This window comes from Zonotrichia leucophrys, chromosome 7 (genome assembly GCF_028769735.1).
Source record: "Zonotrichia leucophrys gambelii isolate GWCS_2022_RI chromosome 7, RI_Zleu_2.0, whole genome shotgun sequence".
NCBI lineage: Eukaryota > Metazoa > Chordata > Aves > Passeriformes > Passerellidae > Zonotrichia > Zonotrichia leucophrys.
In genome coordinates this window covers 26,172,709-26,192,377 of record NC_088177.1, presented here as the reverse complement: position 1 = coordinate 26,192,377, position 19,669 = coordinate 26,172,709, and the positions used below count along the sequence as shown (strand labels likewise).

At 42.3% G+C, this 19,669-nt stretch overlaps 3 protein-coding genes across 5 annotated transcripts; 2 read left to right on the top strand and 1 right to left on the bottom strand.

Annotated features, from left to right (window-relative positions):
* Positions 1–411: 411 nt before the first annotated feature.
* CFAP210 (cilia and flagella associated protein 210) lies at positions 412–7,032 on the bottom strand. 2 transcript variants are annotated; one of them, XM_064718472.1, is made up of 9 exons: positions 6,981–7,032; positions 5,682–5,893; positions 5,262–5,435; positions 4,971–5,167; positions 3,907–4,063; positions 2,777–2,916; positions 1,782–1,974; positions 1,296–1,460; positions 412–799 (listed from the first exon to the last, which is right to left on the bottom strand). In XM_064718472.1, the coding sequence occupies exons 1-9, from the start codon at positions 7,021–7,023 to the stop codon at positions 590–592; spliced, it is 1,491 nt and encodes a 496-aa protein (XP_064574542.1). In that variant the 5' UTR covers positions 7,024–7,032; the 3' UTR covers positions 412–589. The 2 variants fall into 2 exon arrangements, with proteins under 2 accessions (XP_064574542.1, XP_064574543.1); XM_064718473.1 differs by lacking the exon at positions 6,981–7,032 and adding an exon at positions 6,559–6,648.
* Positions 6,695–8,631, top strand: PHOSPHO2 (phosphatase, orphan 2). Its single transcript, XM_064718482.1, has 2 exons — positions 6,695–6,806; positions 7,706–8,631. Exon 2 carries the CDS (start codon positions 7,708–7,710, stop codon positions 8,431–8,433), a length of 726 nt encoding a protein of 241 aa, XP_064574552.1. The 5' UTR covers positions 6,695–6,806; positions 7,706–7,707; the 3' UTR covers positions 8,434–8,631.
* Positions 8,632–12,587: 3,956 nt separating this feature from the next.
* Positions 12,588–19,619, top strand: KLHL23 (kelch like family member 23). 2 transcript variants are annotated; one of them, XM_064718471.1, is made up of 4 exons: positions 12,588–14,281; positions 15,877–16,029; positions 16,542–16,796; positions 18,688–19,619. In XM_064718471.1, exons 1-4 carry the CDS (start codon positions 13,069–13,071, stop codon positions 18,714–18,716), a joined length of 1,650 nt encoding a protein of 549 aa, XP_064574541.1. In that variant the 5' UTR covers positions 12,588–13,068; the 3' UTR covers positions 18,717–19,619. The 2 variants fall into 2 exon arrangements, with proteins under 2 accessions (XP_064574541.1, XP_064574540.1); XM_064718470.1 differs by having other exon boundaries at positions 16,542–19,619.
* Positions 19,620–19,669: the final 50 nt, after the last annotated feature.

The window sequence follows — 19,669 nt, the reverse complement described above, 5'->3', positions numbered from 1 at the left end:
CAATTTACATTAATATTTTCATGTAATAAAACTGATTTATAGCATGACATTTGTTTTTCAGACATAGTTGCAAAATACTACCAAACCTGCACACCCTAACTGTTCTAACTTTAACATATGTTCTCTTTTTTTTTGTCCCTTGTGTTGTAACCTGGGACAGTGAATTTTTAGATCAATGAATATTAAAAATATAACAGAAGTAGTGAGCTTTTGGCTGGAATGGCTTACAGTGACAATTATATAATATGAATTCCTGTCTCAAGTTTAATAAACTAACATTCATGAAATAGGTTGGGGATGTTTGAATATAACCAGTTATATGGCAATCTTTTATTTTTTCAAGTGGAAGTCTAGATTCATGGTATATATTTGATATAAATAATTTACAGTTAACTCTGCCTGTATGAAAAACATTTATTTAACTTGAAAATGGCTTCTGCCTTTCCTTGGTGGACAGTTTAAAAAACTTTTTTAAACAAAAACATTGCTTCATTTTTTTGTTTCTTGAGCAGCACTACAGTTACAACAAGGTAACTGGGTCCCAACATAGAATTATATGTTTGGAAACTAGTATTGATTTCTTCTTCTCTCAGAAAAATGGCCTATGTCCAAGTCCTCTTCCATTTTCACATACTTTGAGAAGAGGATAAAGATGATGTGTCGTCTTGGATTCTGTTTCAATTAATTCCTTTGCATATTTCTGAAACTCTTGCTCTTTATAAAGTGCAATAGCCTCTCTCTGAGCATTGTAGTCCAAGTCTGCTTGCTTTTCCTGCTCTTTCCTTGCCTGCTTTTCAGCCTGATGAAGAAAAGGGAATAACAAAGCTTAGTATTTTGTTTTCAACATCACCATCCTGTAGAGCTGAGAGAGGATAAAAGCTTACAGAAGGTCTGTGGCATCCTTAGCTGAAACTTGGCACTTATCATCCCTCCCCACTTCTCTCCCCTGCCTTATCTCCCCAGAAAGGGTGCATTGAATAGCTGAGTGAACATCAGCATTAGCTGCTGCTCTTTGGTGACCTGCCCAGAAGATACAGGAGGACAGCAGTGCATGGTGGAAAAAATGCCCTAATGGCACAGGACAGGATGTGATCTGTCCTTGCAAACCAGCCTTGATTTGCAGCAATGCTCTGAGGAGGCTGGTCTCCAACACCAGCATATGCCGAGCACACGTGATTAAAAACAACCCAACAAACAATAAAATCCAAACAAAGCAGCAAACTTCTTCTCTTTCTCTTAGCAGGAGCTAGTGTATTGGTTTAGGTGCAAGCTTCTTTCTGAAGCTTTCTATTTACCATTTGCTGGAGGTGAATTTTCTGTACTTCTCTGTTTGCCTCATCTCGTCCATGTTTTCTTTTGTTTTCCATTTCCAGTTGGATGCGGTCTTCTTCCATTAACCTATCACGTTCTTTTTCAGCCTCTTCTTTCTCCTGTCTCTCCTTTTCCTCTTTCAACTTCATCTGCAGTTCACAAAACACACAGGAGTTAACAAGGAGCTGGCCTGCTCAGCTGGAAGTTGTATCTCCGTGCAGAAGCAGCCCTGAATGAGCGCTCCGATCAGCACGGACACTGTGGCTGCCCAGTGCCCAAGGCCAGGGTTTCCAGCAGCCCTGGCAGAGGTGTGCCCGACACAGAAGGGGGAAAGGGAGAGGGGACTCCAGGAAAGGTGGCAGCAGACTTGCTGAAGCCTGCTGATGCTTGGCACCAGAGTCAGCAGCTGTGGTCTGGGCCAGGCTCCTCACCTGGGGTAAGCAGAAGTCAGATCAGCCCAAGTTTCTTACCTCAGTGGCTCTGTGTTCAGTAATAGATTGAAGGGCAGCCTTTTGTTTTGCTTCTTTCTCTTTGCGTTTTTTTTCTTCTTCAGCTTCTTTTCTTGCAGCATCTCTAGCCAGTCGACCATCTTCCTTCCTTAATGCCTCACTCATTTGTTCAGCTAATTGACTGATGATTTTGTCCCGTTGTTCCTGTACTTGTCTGCAGAAGAACATGAGCTTCCATAACATACCAGGGCAACACATCTGGGTCTACCTGAAGCTACCAAACTCAGCAATTCTGGCTCTAGAGTTCTGTCCTCTTGAACACACAGGCTGGCCCACTCACCCAACTCGTGATCTCCTCCTGTTCCTCCTGTTTGGTTTATTTTTATACTATCTGCTTTAGCAAATAAATGTTCCCAGTGTTCTTGTATCACTAGTTTCTGTTGCAGTAATGAGCTGCATCACTCAGTAAGGATTCCAGCAAGCAGCTTCCCAGCAGGAGGGGAATGTTGGCCAGAAGCAGGAAGGGAAGAAAACTCTTAGATTGACTCAATGGTATCATAACGTGGTACCCTTAATGTTAAACTGATAAAATATCTCCCCTTAAGAAAATGACGTTGTTAATTAATATTTGGGCCTTGTTGAGAAGTCAAATAATTTTTCTTGAGCTGACTCAGAGAAAAATAGCTTATACTCAAAAATATTTTCATCAAGTATCTTAATTGTCTTAATTGTTAAGGAGGTGGAGATTTGGCAGGCCATATGAAAATCACTCTTCACAATACACTGGTGCAAAGCTTTGCACTTTCATAAGCCTCTGTACTTTGAAAGGTGAGATTGCTCCCTGACATTCTTACTAAAGAACCTGTGAAAAAATTTCCTTTTTCTCCTGAATTCCCTGTTTGCCCTATGAGTAGAGGTGTTAGAATAACTGTTGATTCATTAGTGTAAGTGATCTGAAAACAACTACAGTATAATTTTTAGATCATTTATGATTTATACTCTAGCATTGCACCTACCTACGCATTTCAGCTTCTTTCTTTTTTCTCATCTGGGCAATAATTTCCTTTGCTTTGAAATGAGCTTTGATCCGCTCATCTTCTTCCATTTGGTTTTGTTCCTCTATTGCTTTGATTATTTTCTGGTCATTTAGATACGCCTGTATGGGCAAAATGGTCCTGATGTAACAGATGATGTTTGGAATATCTGCACCTTGGGTGGCAGCTTACAGGAATCACTCCCTGTTCCCCCTCTCAAGTTTCTTTCAAAAACAGAAGAGAGAAAAGGGATCCTCAGGAAAGGAGAGAGAAGACAAGAAAGGAATACTTCCACTTCCTTCTGCCTCCCTATTCCAACATGCATCAAGAGGAGGCAATGTGAGGGTGGGGAATGGAATTGAGCATCAAACAGACTGAGCATCCAACAGCTGCTTCTCTGGTGCATCACACAAACAAATTGCTGTGCGATGCAGAGAGCCTTGTCCATGCTCCCACTGACACACATGGGCAGGGGGATGGTCCAACCACCACCCACACAGATCATTCTGCTCCTGGCCCCACCTCATCCAGAACTACCCCTGTCTAAGAGCTTAATCCAAAGCACAACAGAGTTTTCTATACTTTTATGTAAAAAAACAACTGTCTTTTGCATGCTGGCCAGAACTGCTCTGAGGCAGTTCTTGTTTGTACCTTAGAAGCATGCCTTTAAAGATGAAATGAGATGGCAGCAAGTCTTGACTAAATCCCTAAACCTCTGCAATCATAAATATCAAATCAAATTAAAAAGATACATTCAGTGTCTGTCTATTTCCTCTTTCTAACAAAGAAAAATGGGCTTAAAACAGCAGGAATGTGAAACTTAAATCCAGTTCTCAAGGAGATATTCCTTGATGTCTACAGCCAAATCTTTAACCATAGACCAATTAAAGCATCTTCAGACACCAGAAGGGAGGGGCCTCCAAGAGGTCTTTCTCAAAAGCACAGAGGAAAGACATGGCCTGCAACTGGCAGGGTAGGCATTTGATCCCAGGCTCCTAAAGCTGTCAGCAAAGACCCTGTTGCCAGTAGATCCCTTTATTTGTGGGCTGAGTCCAACCATCACAGCCAAGGTGAAATGCACGTTTTGAACTGTCTGCTTTCCTGCTACTTACATGATACAGCTTCCGGCGTGCAAGTTTTTCCTCGTGTTCCTTTTCTTTTTGTCTCTGAGTTTCCAGTTGGTACAGTTGGACTGATCTCTGTAATTCTTCCTCTTCTCTTTTTCTTTCCTCTTTGGCCAGATCTGCCAGATGCTCACGCTCCTTTATTCTGAATCAGACAAAGGTGAATAAATTGTCTAGGAACTGCATGAAGTAATGAGCTGCACGACCATAGGTACCTTGCAGTGAAGAATGTGATACTGTGAGTTGAAGGTAGGTAGAATATCAGAGGTGAATAACAGCATGATTGTTTGTAATGGTAACCCTGGTCAGAAATGAGCTAGATGGCATGCTCACAGTTTGCAGTGTCGTGGTGAGAAGTTTTAGCTGGATGACTCATTAGCACCACTGCACTGGCAATGCTCTGGCCTATATCTGCAGCATCCTTGGAGAACAAGATTTCCCCAGTATGACCCACCATACCTGTGTTTCTTCTGGGCACATGGGCAGCAGCTTAAACTGGTAATGTTCTGTACTAAGTTCTGCAAGGATCTATGTATTGTGCCTGGAATATGTAAGACCAGACTTTGAACCCTTTCTCTGCCTTGGGAAATTCGGTTCCTTTTATCAGATCTCCAGGGCCAGTCCTATAAATACCACTGAGGACCGCTCCATAAGATTTACAGAAAACCTGAGAGAAGGATTAGAAATTACAGTAATGCCTTCTCTTGTTGTGCAGTCTGGAAGCTCATTATGGGTAAATGGAAAATCTAATTTAAACTTTTCCTTGTCTGGAACAAAAAGTGAGTAAAGTACACTTAAATTTCATTAACAACATTTGAACAGTGATTTGACTAAAACCTGCTGATGCTTCCAAGAGGCAATTTTGCATGCAGACTATTGGCAACTAAAAATGCATACAGCTTTTCCCTTTTGGGCAAGATCTTCTGTGATCTTCTTTTAAAATAATGGCATTTGTGAAACTATTAGCAAGTTTTTGTTAAAACCTCATAGAATGTGTTTTGAGAAGATTTTAAGTAAATAATGAAGTAGGGTTGCTTTTAATGATTACTTACTGTTGTAACTGATCTTTCCATAGTGCCTGTTTATTCATATAATGCTGATGTGCTTTTTCTTGCTCACTGAGAATGTATTCTTTAAATCGACGTTGCTCTTCTTCATAGTCCTTCTTTTTGGTATCAACTAATCTTGACTTTAGAAATTCAACTTGAGCATCTCTTTCGTTTAGGACCTTAGTAAGTAGAAGTGCACTCTGCAAGAGAACATTTAGAGTCATTTTTATGTTCAGAAGTCTTTAGAGACATTCAGTACAATTTCAATGTAAAATATAAGTGTTGTCAACAGACATGGAACTGTCTCATTCTGTCGTCCTGATAAAATAGGTAGGTTTTTGCACGATCAATAACCTCCTTCCGTTTTGCTGCTTGGAACTTTGCTTCTTCCAAATCAAGTAACTTTCTTTCTTCCTCTTCCTTTTCTTCACGTAATTTTTTGGCTTGAAGTTTCTGTTTTATCAGGTTCTACAGCGCAGACAAAATTAAAAATCACACTTAAATTTTGGATTTTTTTTTTACTTTACGTTTTAGCTTTAAGTAAAAAAATACAAATGTTTATTTAAGTTAGATGTTAAACATATTTAAATGGCATTTAGCTGAAATACATATTCAAAAGCAAATGTTAAACAAAGGGAGTATAGCTAGAAATGTTACTATGTGTGGTTTTGTATATACAAAAGCAACTTGTTTACAACTGTATCTTGTACTTACCAGAGTGGCATTGCGTGCGTCTTCTTTTCCAGCATCTTTGGAGTCCAAGTCTACCTCTTCCTGTTCTTTTTTCTCATCAGTGTATGGTGCTTTTCTAATGCAGCCCTGAATCCTTTCCCATTGTGCTTTTGGCAATACAATGACCTGGCGAAGATCTCTTTCTTTTCGAAGGAAAAACTCATCTAGAACATCCTTTTCTTTCCAATGATGTGCTGTGCAGAGGGAGCATAAAATATGAAGGTTACTTGATACCAGAAAATCCAATAGTCAAATGTGTATCAGAATTTGAATGCTGACCTGGTAACAATACTAAGTTATCCTTACTGTTACTTAGTCCCCCATCCCAAACACCAGAGCTAAGACAGGGTGTCTGTATCTGTAGTCTGCCTAAGAGCAGTGCATGTACTTGGATGGGCACCGACTGCCTGGACTGTTTGTACGTGCCCTTGCCTGTCTGTGTGCATGTGTGGGCTTGGCTTGTAGTAACACACTTCCCAGGCAGTACTTGGGCATGATTCTTAGAACAGCAGGGAGCAGAGACCATTCCCAATATGAAAAGAGGAATATTGGTAAAGCCATTCTGCTGGCTGGATGAGGCAGCAGTTTGAGCACAGACTGTGCCTTACTTCCATGTCCTGCACACTCATCATATTTACTGAAATAGTTCTGTCGTAGAAGTTTTTGATTTGTTGGCAAGACTAGGATTTCTTTGTTGCATTAGGCTCACATACACGTGTGAAGGTGTAAATGCAGCTTTTCTAGTTGATGTCTAGGTTTTGTGAAATGCTCTCTCAAGTGTCACCACCCGTTTTGAAGGGAGTGGCACTCTGTACAGGGTGATGTTCTGTAGAAATTGTGTGATTTGCAGCAGACTGACAGGCCATATATGAAAGGTAAGGAGGTTTTCTCTTGGAGTGACACCGGTGTCAAACTCTGTTTTCCAGATGCCGTTGCTGATCAGTCTCCCGGCAGGCATCGGACCTGATCCTCTCCCTCTGTCCTAGGTGGGGACAGCCTCAGCAGAAGTAAAGGCGCACCGATGCGCCCCGCAGGCAGGACTCTGCCAGCCCCTCGTTCTTCCCGAGCCGCTGCCCCTGGAGGTTACTGGACCTGCGCTGCGTTCAGGTCAGTTCTCTCCACTGCGTTCCTAGGGAGGAACAGCCCCTCTTGCCGTCTGCAGCCGGGGGAGCTTTGGGGAAGTCCCGCTGGGCACCCCTGCAGCCTCCCGGAGCCGTGCGGCCGCGGGCTCGGCCCTGCCCTCCCGCCGGCTCCCGCTGCCCGCGGGGCAGTCCCACTCACGGGCCCCGCGCCGCCGCCGCCGCCCCGCCGCTGCCGCCGCCATCTTCCCGGGCCGCGGCGCCGTTGCCGGGCGACCGGCTGCGCGCGGTCACGTGACGGCGCGCGGGGGCGGGGCCCGTTTCCCTCACGGGCCGGGCCGCGGCACCGGGCGCTGCTCCCGCGGCTGCGGCCCCGGCCAGGCAGCTCTGCCGAGTGCGGGCCGGGCCGGCAGGTTCGGCTCCACTAAGGGCCGCGTTTCGTTCCGCTGGCTGCCTTGATTTAGCGCGGCCTCGTTGAAGGCTCGAACAGGTTCCGTCTGTTCCAACAGACGGTGATCGTTACCTATTTGAAACTAACGTTACCTATTGAGGCACTTTGCCAGGAGAATCGCTGTTCGGTTGCTCTGGCGATTGCTGATGGAGAAATTAGTGTTTGCTCAAACTGATGGTATGTCAGTACAGGAAGATTGGTGCTGTGTTAGCAAGTGGTAGTAAGTATGAGTTAGATACTGTCACAATTACTATTTTAAACAGAAGTTGGGCACTGAACTTTGGCATTTACAAATTGCATTTTTAGCTACAGCACAACTTCCCATCACGGTAGTGGCCATAAATAGTTTATTTTGTTCCGATATTTTCTTCCAGAATTTTTCTCTTCTAAGCACAAGGTCAGGGTAGAAATATAGTACTTCTGTTTATATAAGTAATTTTCTTTTTTGTTTGTTTTGGAAACTTATTTTCTCACAGCTATGAAATTTCTGTTGGTTTTTGATTTTGACCATACAATCATAGATGAAAATAGTGACACCTGGATTGTGAAATGTGCTCCTGAAAGAAAACTTCCTAATGGATTAAGAAACTCTTACCAGCCGGGACATTGGACAGAATATATGGGTAGAGTCTTTGTCTACCTGGGAGACAATGGTGTCAAAGAAGATGAGATGAAAAGAACTATGACAACAATTCCTTTCACTGCAGGAATGATAGATCTTCTGGGATTTATTGGCGAGAACAAGGAGTTGTTTGATTGTATAATTGTTTCAGATTCTAATACAGTATTTATTGACTGGATTTTGAAAGCTGCTGACTTCCATAAAGTGTTTGATGAAGTGTTTACAAACCCTGCAGCATTCAGCAGTACTGGCTATCTTACTGTACAGCACTTCCATGCTCACCATTGTACAAAGTGCCCTAAAAACCTTTGCAAAAGGAAAGTTTTAAAAGAATTTCTAGACAAACAGTTGGAGCGCGGAGTGAGTTATACACAAATTATATATATAGGTGACGGTGGGAATGACTTATGTCCAGTAATGTTTTTGAAGAAGAATGATATTGCTATGCCCAGGCAGGGGTATACCTTGGAGAAAAGGATTTCTCAGCTGGCCCAAAGTCTCAGTCCTGTACAGTGTTCTGTTCTGGTTTGGTCATCTGCAATCGACATTATGTCTTACCTGAAATCACTTATAAAGGAATGATTCAAATGATAAAAGGAAACTGATGCAGTTACATTTTAGCTTGTTGGGAGAGAAAAACTACATGTGTATAAAAGCTCAAAATTGTATAATTGGACTATTATCTGAAATTATGGGGTTTTTAACCACAACATAAAACTGTTTATGTTCAATGCTGGTGATAATGGGAAAGTGCAGTAAAAAAGGCCTTCTAACACAGTACAGATTCCAATATAAGTGGAGATGGGGTGTTGGGACAGACTTGTTCATTAGTTTTTGGCTATTCCCTCCCCTCCAACCCTTTACAAGTACATAGCTGATATATACTTGCAATCTCACACACTTAGGGGAAGGAGTAGGATTCCTCTTGAAAAGAATTAAATTCTTTATCAGAAAACATTAGGTGCCAGGAGCATGGTTCTAGAGCTGTTGGCTTTTATACTTCTCTGATCTCATGGCAAGTTATTTGCTTGTAATCTTGTTTAATCCAAAGATGCATTTATATTTTCAATCAATTATTTTACCAAACAAAATTACTTTTTAATATTTTGTATTATCTTGTATTGTAAAGACAATAAAAGTTGCTGTCACTGACAAATGCAGCACAACTGATTTGTGTCATGTATTCTGCTGGTCTGTGTTTCATCAGGCCTGGAGAGAGTAGACACAAGTGTAGGTGTTAACCTTTGGCTGGTCAGACCCTTTTTCCTCTGGAAAGCTGTAAGGATGTTGCTTTTTTGTTTAAAGAAAAGTCTTTCTCCCATTCTGCCTACTGCCCTGACAGTGCTGCTGCCTCTGTACAGAGCTGGCACTGCTTTGATCTTCCATGCTGGCAGCTCGGAGCCAGCCAGAACCTTTTTTCCTCCTTGGTTGCTGCTGCAGTGCACAGGCTCACAGAATGGAACATACATATACAGTATACACTGATTTTACCTATTCATTCTCATTTATATCTATACCACAATCTCTTACAGTCTGGAAGGAAGCATCAATATCCATTTTAACTTTTAAACAGATTGTTCTGTCTAAGTAGTTCTAAAGAATTGTTTGTCACCATGCAGTCTTTACCACTGACAGTGAGATGAGCCCCAAGTGTTGGTGCATGTAAAGGTACTAAAGGTAAGTCTCATTAAACTTAAATAATGTGTTTTCCTGCCAAATGTTTTTATTCTTATATCTCAGAAAAGGTTCAAAATGCTGATGTAGTCTGCTATTAAACTGAGGTCATATTTAGCTTAAGTGCTTTAATAACTGAGAGATTAGGCCAACTTTCACAGTACCTCAGTTGCAGATCTCTGAGGAGTAGCTCAGCAGCCTGCAGTTGCTGTATCTGTCTTCTTTTGTTTTCTGTGCAATGTTATTCTCATTTTCTTATCAACATTTCATGATGTCACTACCTTCTTTTTCCTTAATTGAAGATTTTTGAGTGGTCTTGCCCGTTTTCAGGCTGCTGGTTTACATAACTTTCCCTTGTGCACTTCTTTCCTTGCCTCACCTATTTTACTGTATTGTAGAAGGTTGCTTTGAACACTCTGTTGCCTAAGATGTCCAAAGTAATATACTTCAGTTCTCAGGAGCCTGCCTTTAGTGATGGATATTTGGTAAGTGTCTGAGATGTTCATATTTGGGATCTTGGCCTATTGTTTTACTCAAGGGCACAAAGACATCTAAGGACTGGTGGGTCTCAGGCTGTGGCAGGTTTAAGTTGTCTGCTTTACAGGTCATACAAAAGAATGGCAATGGCTGTTGCAAAAGGCAGTTTCATATATTACTTGGGCTTTTAAGTTGTTGCCATTGTTTGTCCCCAGCTGGCAACTAAATAGAGCAGCTTGTGCACTCCAATCCCTCACTGAGTGAGGAGGAGAATTGGGGAAAAAAATTAAACCTCATGAATTGAGATGAGAACAATTTAATAATTGAAACAAAATAAAATATAGTAGTACTTGAATTACTATAATTGTAATGAAAAGGAGAGAGAAAGGAATGAGGTCCAGGAGAAACAAGTGGTGTATAATACACTGCTCCCTACCCTGTGATGGCTGCCCAGCCCACCCTGAGCACTGATGGGCCCCTCCCAGCCGACTCCCCCCGTTTCTGTGCTGGCAGTGCCCTCCGTGCTGTGGAATTTCCCTTTGGCCTGGCCAGGCCGGCTCTCCTGGCCCTGCTCCCCCAGCTCCTCGTGCAGCTTCTCACTGACAGGGCATGGGAAACTGAAAAGTCCCTGACTGTGGGTAAGCACCACTTAGCAACAACCAAAACAACAGAGTGTCATCAACATGATTGCCATGGGAAATCCACAACAGCACTAACCAGCGACTAAGAAGGAAATTAACTCTATCCCAGCCAAAACCAGGATAGTTGTGTGTTTCCTTAATTCTAGATGTGCTACTGAGTGTTCCAGATTCTGTGCTGATCTCGTCTGTGTTTTTCAGAACTTAGTTATGGACCAGATTGCTTTCAGTTTGTCCACAGATCTTGGTTACAGCTTGCTTAAAAACAAACAAAAAGTAGTATATCAGTGATTACTCAGCTTTTTCTTCCACTTACACTAACTATTGTTGTTTTAGCCTTAAGGGACCTACCCTGTAATTTGCTGTGAGAGTGAGATATTGGGTGAGAAATTGTTTTTCATCCTCAAAAAAGGATTTTTCTGTGGCTTTGATTAAAGTGCTGAAGCAGGAGTTGAGAGTAGATTAAGCAGAGTACATGAGATATTAGGAATTATGTTATAATCACTTCAAGTAGAGGGTAGAGCTGATGATATTTGCCAGACAAAGTGCATGTTGGAGACAGAAGAAATTTTTCAATTCCAGTAGGCAGACCATTAAGCTATTAATTGGGTCTTGTTTGGGTTTTTTTTTCCCCCACTTAAAAGAAGTGAGGATTTTTCTGAAGCACCACAATTACCAAAATTTTCCACGTTTGGTTACAATGGAGGGGAGATGAGTATCTCTAAAGAGTGAAGCTGGGTGAAGCTGGGAGCCTGGCCAAAAGAAAGGGAAAAGCTCCTTGAAGGGGGATGCATGTTCAGTACTCAGTACTGAGTGTTGCTGACCTCCTGACTTGCTCTCTGGGAGGGAGATGACTTAGGGAAAAATGTTATGAAAAAAAAAGCCTAACAGAAGTCATATCTGTATGGGGAAGGTTCTGTATGCTAGCAAGTGTGCTGTCATACACCATGACTGTGTGAGTACTTAGCCTTAGAATTGTGTGCTAGTGCAATAGCCAAGACTTCAAAGAAGTTCCTGCTTGTCCATAGGAAGCGATGAAATGGAAAACAAAGCTGTTGGCATGGGGGTGTATAAAGACTCTGGGCTGCAAAAGAGAATTTTCTGGCTAAAGAAATGGAGTAATGTAGCTGAGGGACAGGCCCATGTCAGACAGCAGAGCTGTTGTAATTACTGGGTTACACTACAAACTCCAGTTCTCTGGGCTAACAATGCACCCAGAGGGGTTGAAAAAAAGGCATAGATGTGTGTGGGTATGGGGAAATTTTGGTTTTGTGGGTTTTTTTGTTTGTTTGGATCATTTTGTCTCATATTACTGACCCTTTGAATCCTGGTGCAGGGCTAGCATGGGAGGAAGGATGGCAGAGGAGTACAACCATTTACACTTTCCTGTCTGGATTTCCTTAGTTCATACTTCTGCTTTGTGGCAGAAATACCACCAGTAATTAAAAGAAAAATATGATGCTTTTTCATCTGTGTTGAGTGGGAACTATCAAAATTTCTCCTTTTGGGTATTACTAGCACTTAGCTAATAATAATATTCGCCTCCTTTTGGTTGAAGAAATTACTGGCAGTTCTTTCAATCTCCCTGCTCTGGTAGGGCAGGGAGAGCCTGGCTGCTGGGTGCAAAGAATCTGAACCCTGCTGCAGATGGAGAGCCCACAGCTGCTTGAACCCGGAGGATGCTGTGTTTCAAATAAAGAAAATGTGTAGCTAGCAGAAAAAAAACCAAACCTTCTTAAATTGTGAATCACATTTTCAGGAGTTTTAAAAGCCAATACAGCCTTCTTCCTAAAAAATTTACTTGTAGTTGGAATCTTTGTGGGCATAATTTGTTACTGTCCTTTTCACCCTGCCAGATTCAGGAGTTTGGGAGAGCTGTGGCTGCTCTCCGGTAATGGGGGAGCCCTCGGAGCTTGCTGCTCTTCCCAGTATCGCTCCTCCAAGCGCCCTGGGAGCGCGGGGCGCCCTGCGAGAGGCGGCTTTAGGTCGCTGACAGCGGCGGCCGAGGCCCCTCGCTTTGTTGTGTGGCTGAGTGACACCGAGCTGGTGACGCTCCCCAGGCATCTGCTCCTGTCCCTAACACGGCCGGGCCTTCTGTCACCACTGCTGACAGCCTTTAACCCCTGCCCCGGGGTGGGGAGCGCCGGGACGGCGGCGGCAGCGGCTCGGGCCGGACCCTTCGGAGGCGAGCGGGGGCCGGGCTGGGCGCCGGGGCGCGCCGGCCTGGCTGAGGGGTGCCTGGCGGGGGGGCCGGCCGGGACACCAAAATAGGAGCTGCGGCTGCGGCCCCGCTGCTCCCTCCGGCAGCGGCGCTTCCAAAGACGGTCAGGGGCCGCCGCGGGCTGGGAGCCCCCGTGTGCCGGGCGGGTCCGCAGCCGGAGCGCGGCCGGGCTGCGCGGACAAAGCGGCGGGAGCTGCGGGCGCGGCGATGGCCGCGGCCGGGCAGGAGGAGTACGCGTACCTCTACAGGGACTCCGCGCACCCCGCCGGCTTCTTGGAGGCGTTCCGGGCGTTTTACCTGGACGGGCTGTTCACCGACATCACCCTGCAGTGCGCCTCGGGGGTCATCTTCCACTGCCACAGAGCTGCCCTGGCAGCCTGCAGCAGTTATTTTAAAGCCATGTTCACAGCCGATATGAAAGAAAAATCCAAAAACCAGATCAGCCTTCCCGGGCTCAGCCATGCCGTACTGGAAGCTCTCGTGAATTATGCATACACATCACAGATCCAGATAACAAAGAGAAATGTCCAAAGCCTACTCCAGGCTGCAGACCTGCTCCAGTTCTTGTCAGTAAAGAAAGCCTGTGAGCAGTTTCTGGTAAGGCACTTAGATACTGACAACTGCATTGGGATGCACTCCTTTGCCGAATATCATGATTGCTCGGAGCTGGAGAAAGAGTCCAGAAGGATTTTGTTATGGCAGTTTGAAGAAGTGTGGAAGCAGGAGGAGTTTCTGGACATTGGCAAGGAGAAGCTCTCTTATATTCTCTCCAGGGAGAATCTCAATGTTCAGAAAGAAGAGGCAGCCATTGAAGCTGTCATTAAGTGGGTGACACACAACGTGGAAGGAAGAATTGAAGACATCTGTGAAGTGCTGAGCTGCATCAAATTAGACTTAGATAATGCGTATTTGAGGTCAGCTTTAAGCCTGCAAAAAAAATGCCGACTCAATGACAGTAAGATAAGGTCACTCATATATAATGCCCTGAACCTCAATCCCAAAGGTCTTTCCAGAAGATCCACAGCAGCCATGTATGTAATTGGAGGATATTATTGGCATCCCTTATCAGAAGTGCATGTTTGGGATCCTTTAACCGATGCATGGGTCCAGGGAACAGAGATGCCAGATCACACCAGAGAGAGCTATGGGGTCACCAGTTTGGGACCAGACATATATGTGACAGGAGGTTACAGAACAGAGAGCATTGAAGCTCTTGACACCGTGTGGATATATAACAGCGAGAGAGACGAGTGGACAGAAGGCTGCCCCATGCTCGATGCCAGGTATTACCACTGCGCCGTGTCCTTGAGTGGCTGCGTTTATGCACTGGGAGGGTACCGAAAGGGAGCTCCAGTCCAAGAAGCTGAGTTTTATGATCCTTTAATACAGAAATGGCTTCCCATTGCAAACATGATCAAAGGTAGGTAAACTTTTGTATAGGGTCTGCCTCCGATGTTAATTCTTTTGTATTTGCCATTTTTAAGTGCCGTGGAAACATTTAGGATTTGATGCAAAATCTAGAGAAATCCATGGGAATTTTCTGTTAATGTTGGTGGGCTTTGGTTCAGGTCTTCACTAGCCAAATAACCATAACCATCCAAATGCTATATTGGGCTGTGCCATAGAACAGCGGGTAGAAAAGTAAGTGGCAGTCTCAGTTTAATTTTGCCTTTTACATGAGTAAAATTTCTGTTCAAACTAGAAAGAAATCAGAAAACTACCCAGGATAAGAGCCCAATGTTGTGGTGTGATTTCAGGGTTTACCTCAGAAACCCGCGTCGTCCATTCAGTACACAATCAAAGAGCAAGCTCCTATAAAGGGGCTCTATTACTTTTACGTATGATTTTCCATGCAGCCATTTATAAAGGTGTCATAATTTAAAACTTCTTGCATGGAGTTCCCTCCTATTTCTGTGTATCATCTGTTCAGGATCCTTTGTTTAATCTTTAGTACAAGGATAATGAAAAGCACTAATACCTGTTTCTAGCAACTAAAGTAGTGCTCTACTAAAAATGTATGAATCACAGCCTAACCAAAGGGTATTGACTCTGAGATGAGCTCAGTTGGTCTGAGCCTGGTGCTAAATAATGCCAGGGTCACTGGTTTGATCCCTGTATGTGCCATTCACTTAAGAGTTGGATTTGATGATTTTTCTGGGTCCCTTCCAACTCAGACTATTCTGTGATTATTTTGTAACAGTAACAATAATATTACAGTTAAACATTTTATCATACATTTTTATAAATGAATGCAAATATTTATAATTAGATATAAAAATTTACTGTAAGTTAATGCAACATAATATTTTTCAAGAGAATTTCTGGATGTATATGTAAAAGAAAAAAGCAGACCTTTACAACTTTCTCCATTGTTTGTATGTTTTCCTCAGACATTGCTACTATTTTTATTTCCTTTGAAAGTAGAAATGCTATGCTAATCTTATGAGTTACATATTCTATGCAGTTGTTTTGCCAGTTTTTATAAGTGTGAAACTAAGATGCTGAGACCCCCCTTTGCTTTATTTCATGTTGTTGTCCTAAAGACAGTGTTAGAATGGCTCCGTTGTTTGTGTCCTTGTATATACAATAGCTTAATTAGTAATACCATGAGAACGACCAAAAGTATCAGAAAAGATACCCCGAGACACTGAACAATCTCAACTCCCACTGTCTTTGCTCTTGCCATCTAACAACTCTAACTTAGTGAAACAGTGAAACTAATTGCCTATTCCAAAATCAGTGAGACAGTGTGACTTTACTTACTGTCTAAAAATCCAGGGAACTATTGGGTGGTTGTATTATGTGCAATATATATTGGTTACTGCAATTTTATTTAGTCATTCTTGACTTTTGCTGATATCTTCATAAATCTGTTTTATTCACATTCAGTTAAATACTTGCAAGCACATACTGTTAATAAATATTAACAAATCATTTGAAATGGAGTTGTGGATGGAAGAGGCCATGGTTATTGCATGCAGTCTGAATGCAGTTTGACTTTCACACTGTGAACAGGAGTTGGAAATGCCACTGCCTGTGTCCTGCATGAAGTCATCTATGTCGCTGGAGGTCACTATGGGTACAGGGGAAGCTGCACCTACGATAAAATCCAGAGATACCATTCAGGTAGCAATGAATGGAGCATAGTCACCACAAGTCCACATCCAGGTAAATAATTTCTCTAACAAAAATAGAGCTTGATTTGATTACTTGTACCTGGGAGTCCTTAAGCCCAGTTAGGGGTTTTTGGCATATTCCTAATTTAAAAAGAAATGCCTGTAGGGCAGCAAGGGCTGTTTCCAAACTCTGAAAGTGGAAAGGAAGACCTTCTTCAAGTGTCTGTTCTATAGAAATCACTATATAAATACCGAATTAATGAATGTCCACATTCTATTAAATAATATAACTTTCTGTAAAACCTAACTATTCATTGACATTTGGCAAAAACTATTTATACTAATTTTAAAAGGGTTTTCTCTGTGTTCTACATCTGGTAACTAAGATTTTAAAGCAAATTTCACTGAGTACTGGTGCTGTAATCTAGCAGAAAATCCTGAGGTGTCTCCTAAGCTCAATGAGAACATTCAGCTGCCCTCAGTGGTGCCCAATGTTTGTCATGTACTTGCAGTTTAATTTAATGTTATCATGCTGAATTGTGCTGTATTCCTTTCTTTCTGAAGAATATGGATTGTGTTCAATTACGTTACAAAACAAGATCTATTTTGTGGGTGGACAGACCACGATCACTGACTGCTATGACCCAGAGCAAAATGAGTGGAAGCAGATGGCTCACATGATGGAGAGAAGGATGGAGTGTGGCACAGTGGTCATGAACGGATGCATCTATGTAACAGGAGGATATTCCTATTCAAAAGGAACATACCTGCAGAGCATTGAGAAGTACGACCCTGAACGGAACAAATGGGAAGCAGTAGGTAATCTTCCCAGTGCTATGCGGTCACACGGCTGTGTCTGTGTGTATAATGTGTAAGCATTGCAATTGCATCTTGCTGTTACAGAAAACAGCAGATGCAGTATTCATATCAGTACTGATTACCTCATCAGGGGTTGTCTAATACAATCACTTAGTGCACATTGTTAATAAATAGATATAATTTGTTCTTATTTTAAACAGCTCAGAAACATGAATGTGATAAAAAGATTTCCATATATTTTTCAGTCCAATCATTCTTGGTCTAATACTTTGTACAGCAACATAGGAACTACTGTGAAAAATTGATTTGTTTTTGTTAATCACTGGATGAAACTATGACTTGGTGCTAAGATGAGTAAAGCCAAACAAAATACGGTTCTAAGGACTACTGGCCTTAAGATGAAATCTTTGTATTCTGAGGGTAGCTGTAGAAATGGATCATTGACACAAGCCAAGTGTATGGTATATGCAGAGCAATGTCACTGGGATAACTAGGTTATCCGATTCAGAAATGGGCATTTACAGGATGCCTCTAACTCTACCTTCAAGTGCCAGAGCAAAGACAAGCTTAGGCTAGGAATGAGAGAAGAAATGTTGGTAGTAGCCCCAGAGCATGGGCCAAAAGCATGCACTAGTTTTGCTGAAGGAGAAGTAAAATGGCATTCCTCTTTGCCATTCTCACACTCTCTTCGACATTGCCAATGAGAAAGGAAAAAAGACTCTGCAAAGCTTTGCAACGGGATCTTTGGCTGATGCACAGGTATTTGTAGTTTGGGTGTTTCTGGGGGGGAGGGCTGTTCAGAGAAAGGCCTTAATGTGCTAACTCTTTTTTAATATCAATTCAAATGTGTGCCTGTGTGGAATGGAAGGAGAAAATGAGAGAGACTGGAAAGTTAACATCTGCCTGAGATTCAAACTTCTCTATGTTGTTTAATGCCATTTGATCTTTCCTAAACTGTGACTTGATCAAAGGTAACAACTAAAAAAACTTGTTAAAGTATGTTATGCATGAAAAAAAAATATGATCTATAGGATCGATTTATTTATTTTTTATCTCAGAACTTAATATGAGATCTTCAAATCTGTGTAGAAAGTGGATTTTTGTAAAGTGATTTACAGACAAACAGATTACACTCTGACAGTGGTGATCCAAATGAAGAAATGCTTTGGGGAACAGAGAAGGCTCTTTTAGCACTGATCCCCCAGTCCAGTTTATAAAATGACTGCAGAAAGAGCTGTTAGACATTGGTGTGAGAGGCAGGGACAATACAGGGCTGCCGTAGGGTGTGGTGGGAACTTCCCACACCAGCACTGCCATCTATAAAGAAATTTAGGTTTTATTGGATTTCTCACATACAAATAAAGGACTTTTCCAAGCAGTAAGCTCTGAGTTGATAATATTTCTTTGCTTGATCATAAGCATTTTCAGCTTTTTAAAAATTCTTTCACATTTTTATGCTATTTCTGACTTGCATTTGACTGTTTGTAGCAGGTGGCACTCAGTTCTGGCTTTGATGTGAAGTTCTGTGGTGTATATGTACAGTTCTTTTTTTGATATTTTCATATGTTGCCTCACTATGTCAGAAGCTTGTGTGTGTGTTCAGTGTTTTGCTTTGTTACCCATCTCACTGAGATCTATTCAGGGATCCCACATAAATTGTTTAAAGACTCTAAAGAGGGGTAGAGACTTGAACTCCGAGGCTGTTTGAAATGCGTGGGCCAAGCAGGTGAGCAAGAGATAAATTGAGTTTGTTTCTCCTGGAAATATCTCCACAGCCGACAATTGCTCAAGGGCAGGTGGAGATTGAAAGGACAACATCACAAGAATAGGAAGGTGATCTTTGTATTGAATGAAACCACATTGAACTCAATGTGTTTATATAATTTTTCAGTGCAGATTATGAAGCTTCATGTTTGTTGAAAAACACAAACATAGAACAGCTGCTTGTGGCTGGCCTTAAGGTTCATTCTGGTCTGTATCCTGTCACCAACAGTCGTGAGTCAGTGAAAGGATCTGAGAACAAGGTGAGGAATAACAAAACTAAACCCCTCAGCATCCACTTGCCAACTGCTTGCAAACCAGGTGCTTGATGTTGGTGACAGTGCTGGGGATTCCAGGGCTGGGGCACAGGCACAGGAAGCTGGACTCTGCTTTGTGCCCCTGGACAACCTGCAAGCAAGCAAATGCTGCTGTTTGGCCTCAGTGTTAAGTGCAAAGTGGAGAAAAAGCCTTTTGTTCTCCCCTGTCAGGAAAGAGTTTGTTGGTCTGGCATAAATAAAAGTCAGAGAAATTGCTGCTTAGTACTTCAGTTGAATCCTAATTTCTCAAAGATTTTCAATGCATTAGAATAAATGGAGAGAAGAGTAAGTTTGGACTAATGGTTAAATTTCAACTGGGGCTATTTTTCACAATAACCTATGATGCCGTTTTAAGTTAACTCATGTAGCACATCCCAAGATGTGTTGCAATCAGGTCTCGGGCACAGGCAGGAACATGAACTCAGCAGGAGGAATAGGATTCTGACCCCTGGTCAGCAGCCTATGAGGAATCTCTTAGCCATCTGTGGAATATGTTTTTACAAACAGTTGAATGTAAACACTGAATTATTGTGCTATTGACCTGTACTGTGGTAGACAGTTTTATTGTTTTACTGTTTCACCTATAAACTAGAAAATTAAGTAATGTGGAAGTCAGATCAATTGTAAAGTCAATACTATTGCTTAAAATTTTCACTTCTGCAGTTCCCTTGTTTGTAGTACTATAGATGCCCACAGTACATCTGTAGTGTTTAAGTGAATGTTTGCAATACCTATTAAATGTGAATATACCACTAGTGTACAAATTCAAGCTGTCAGTTTTGTTCCCAGCGCGCA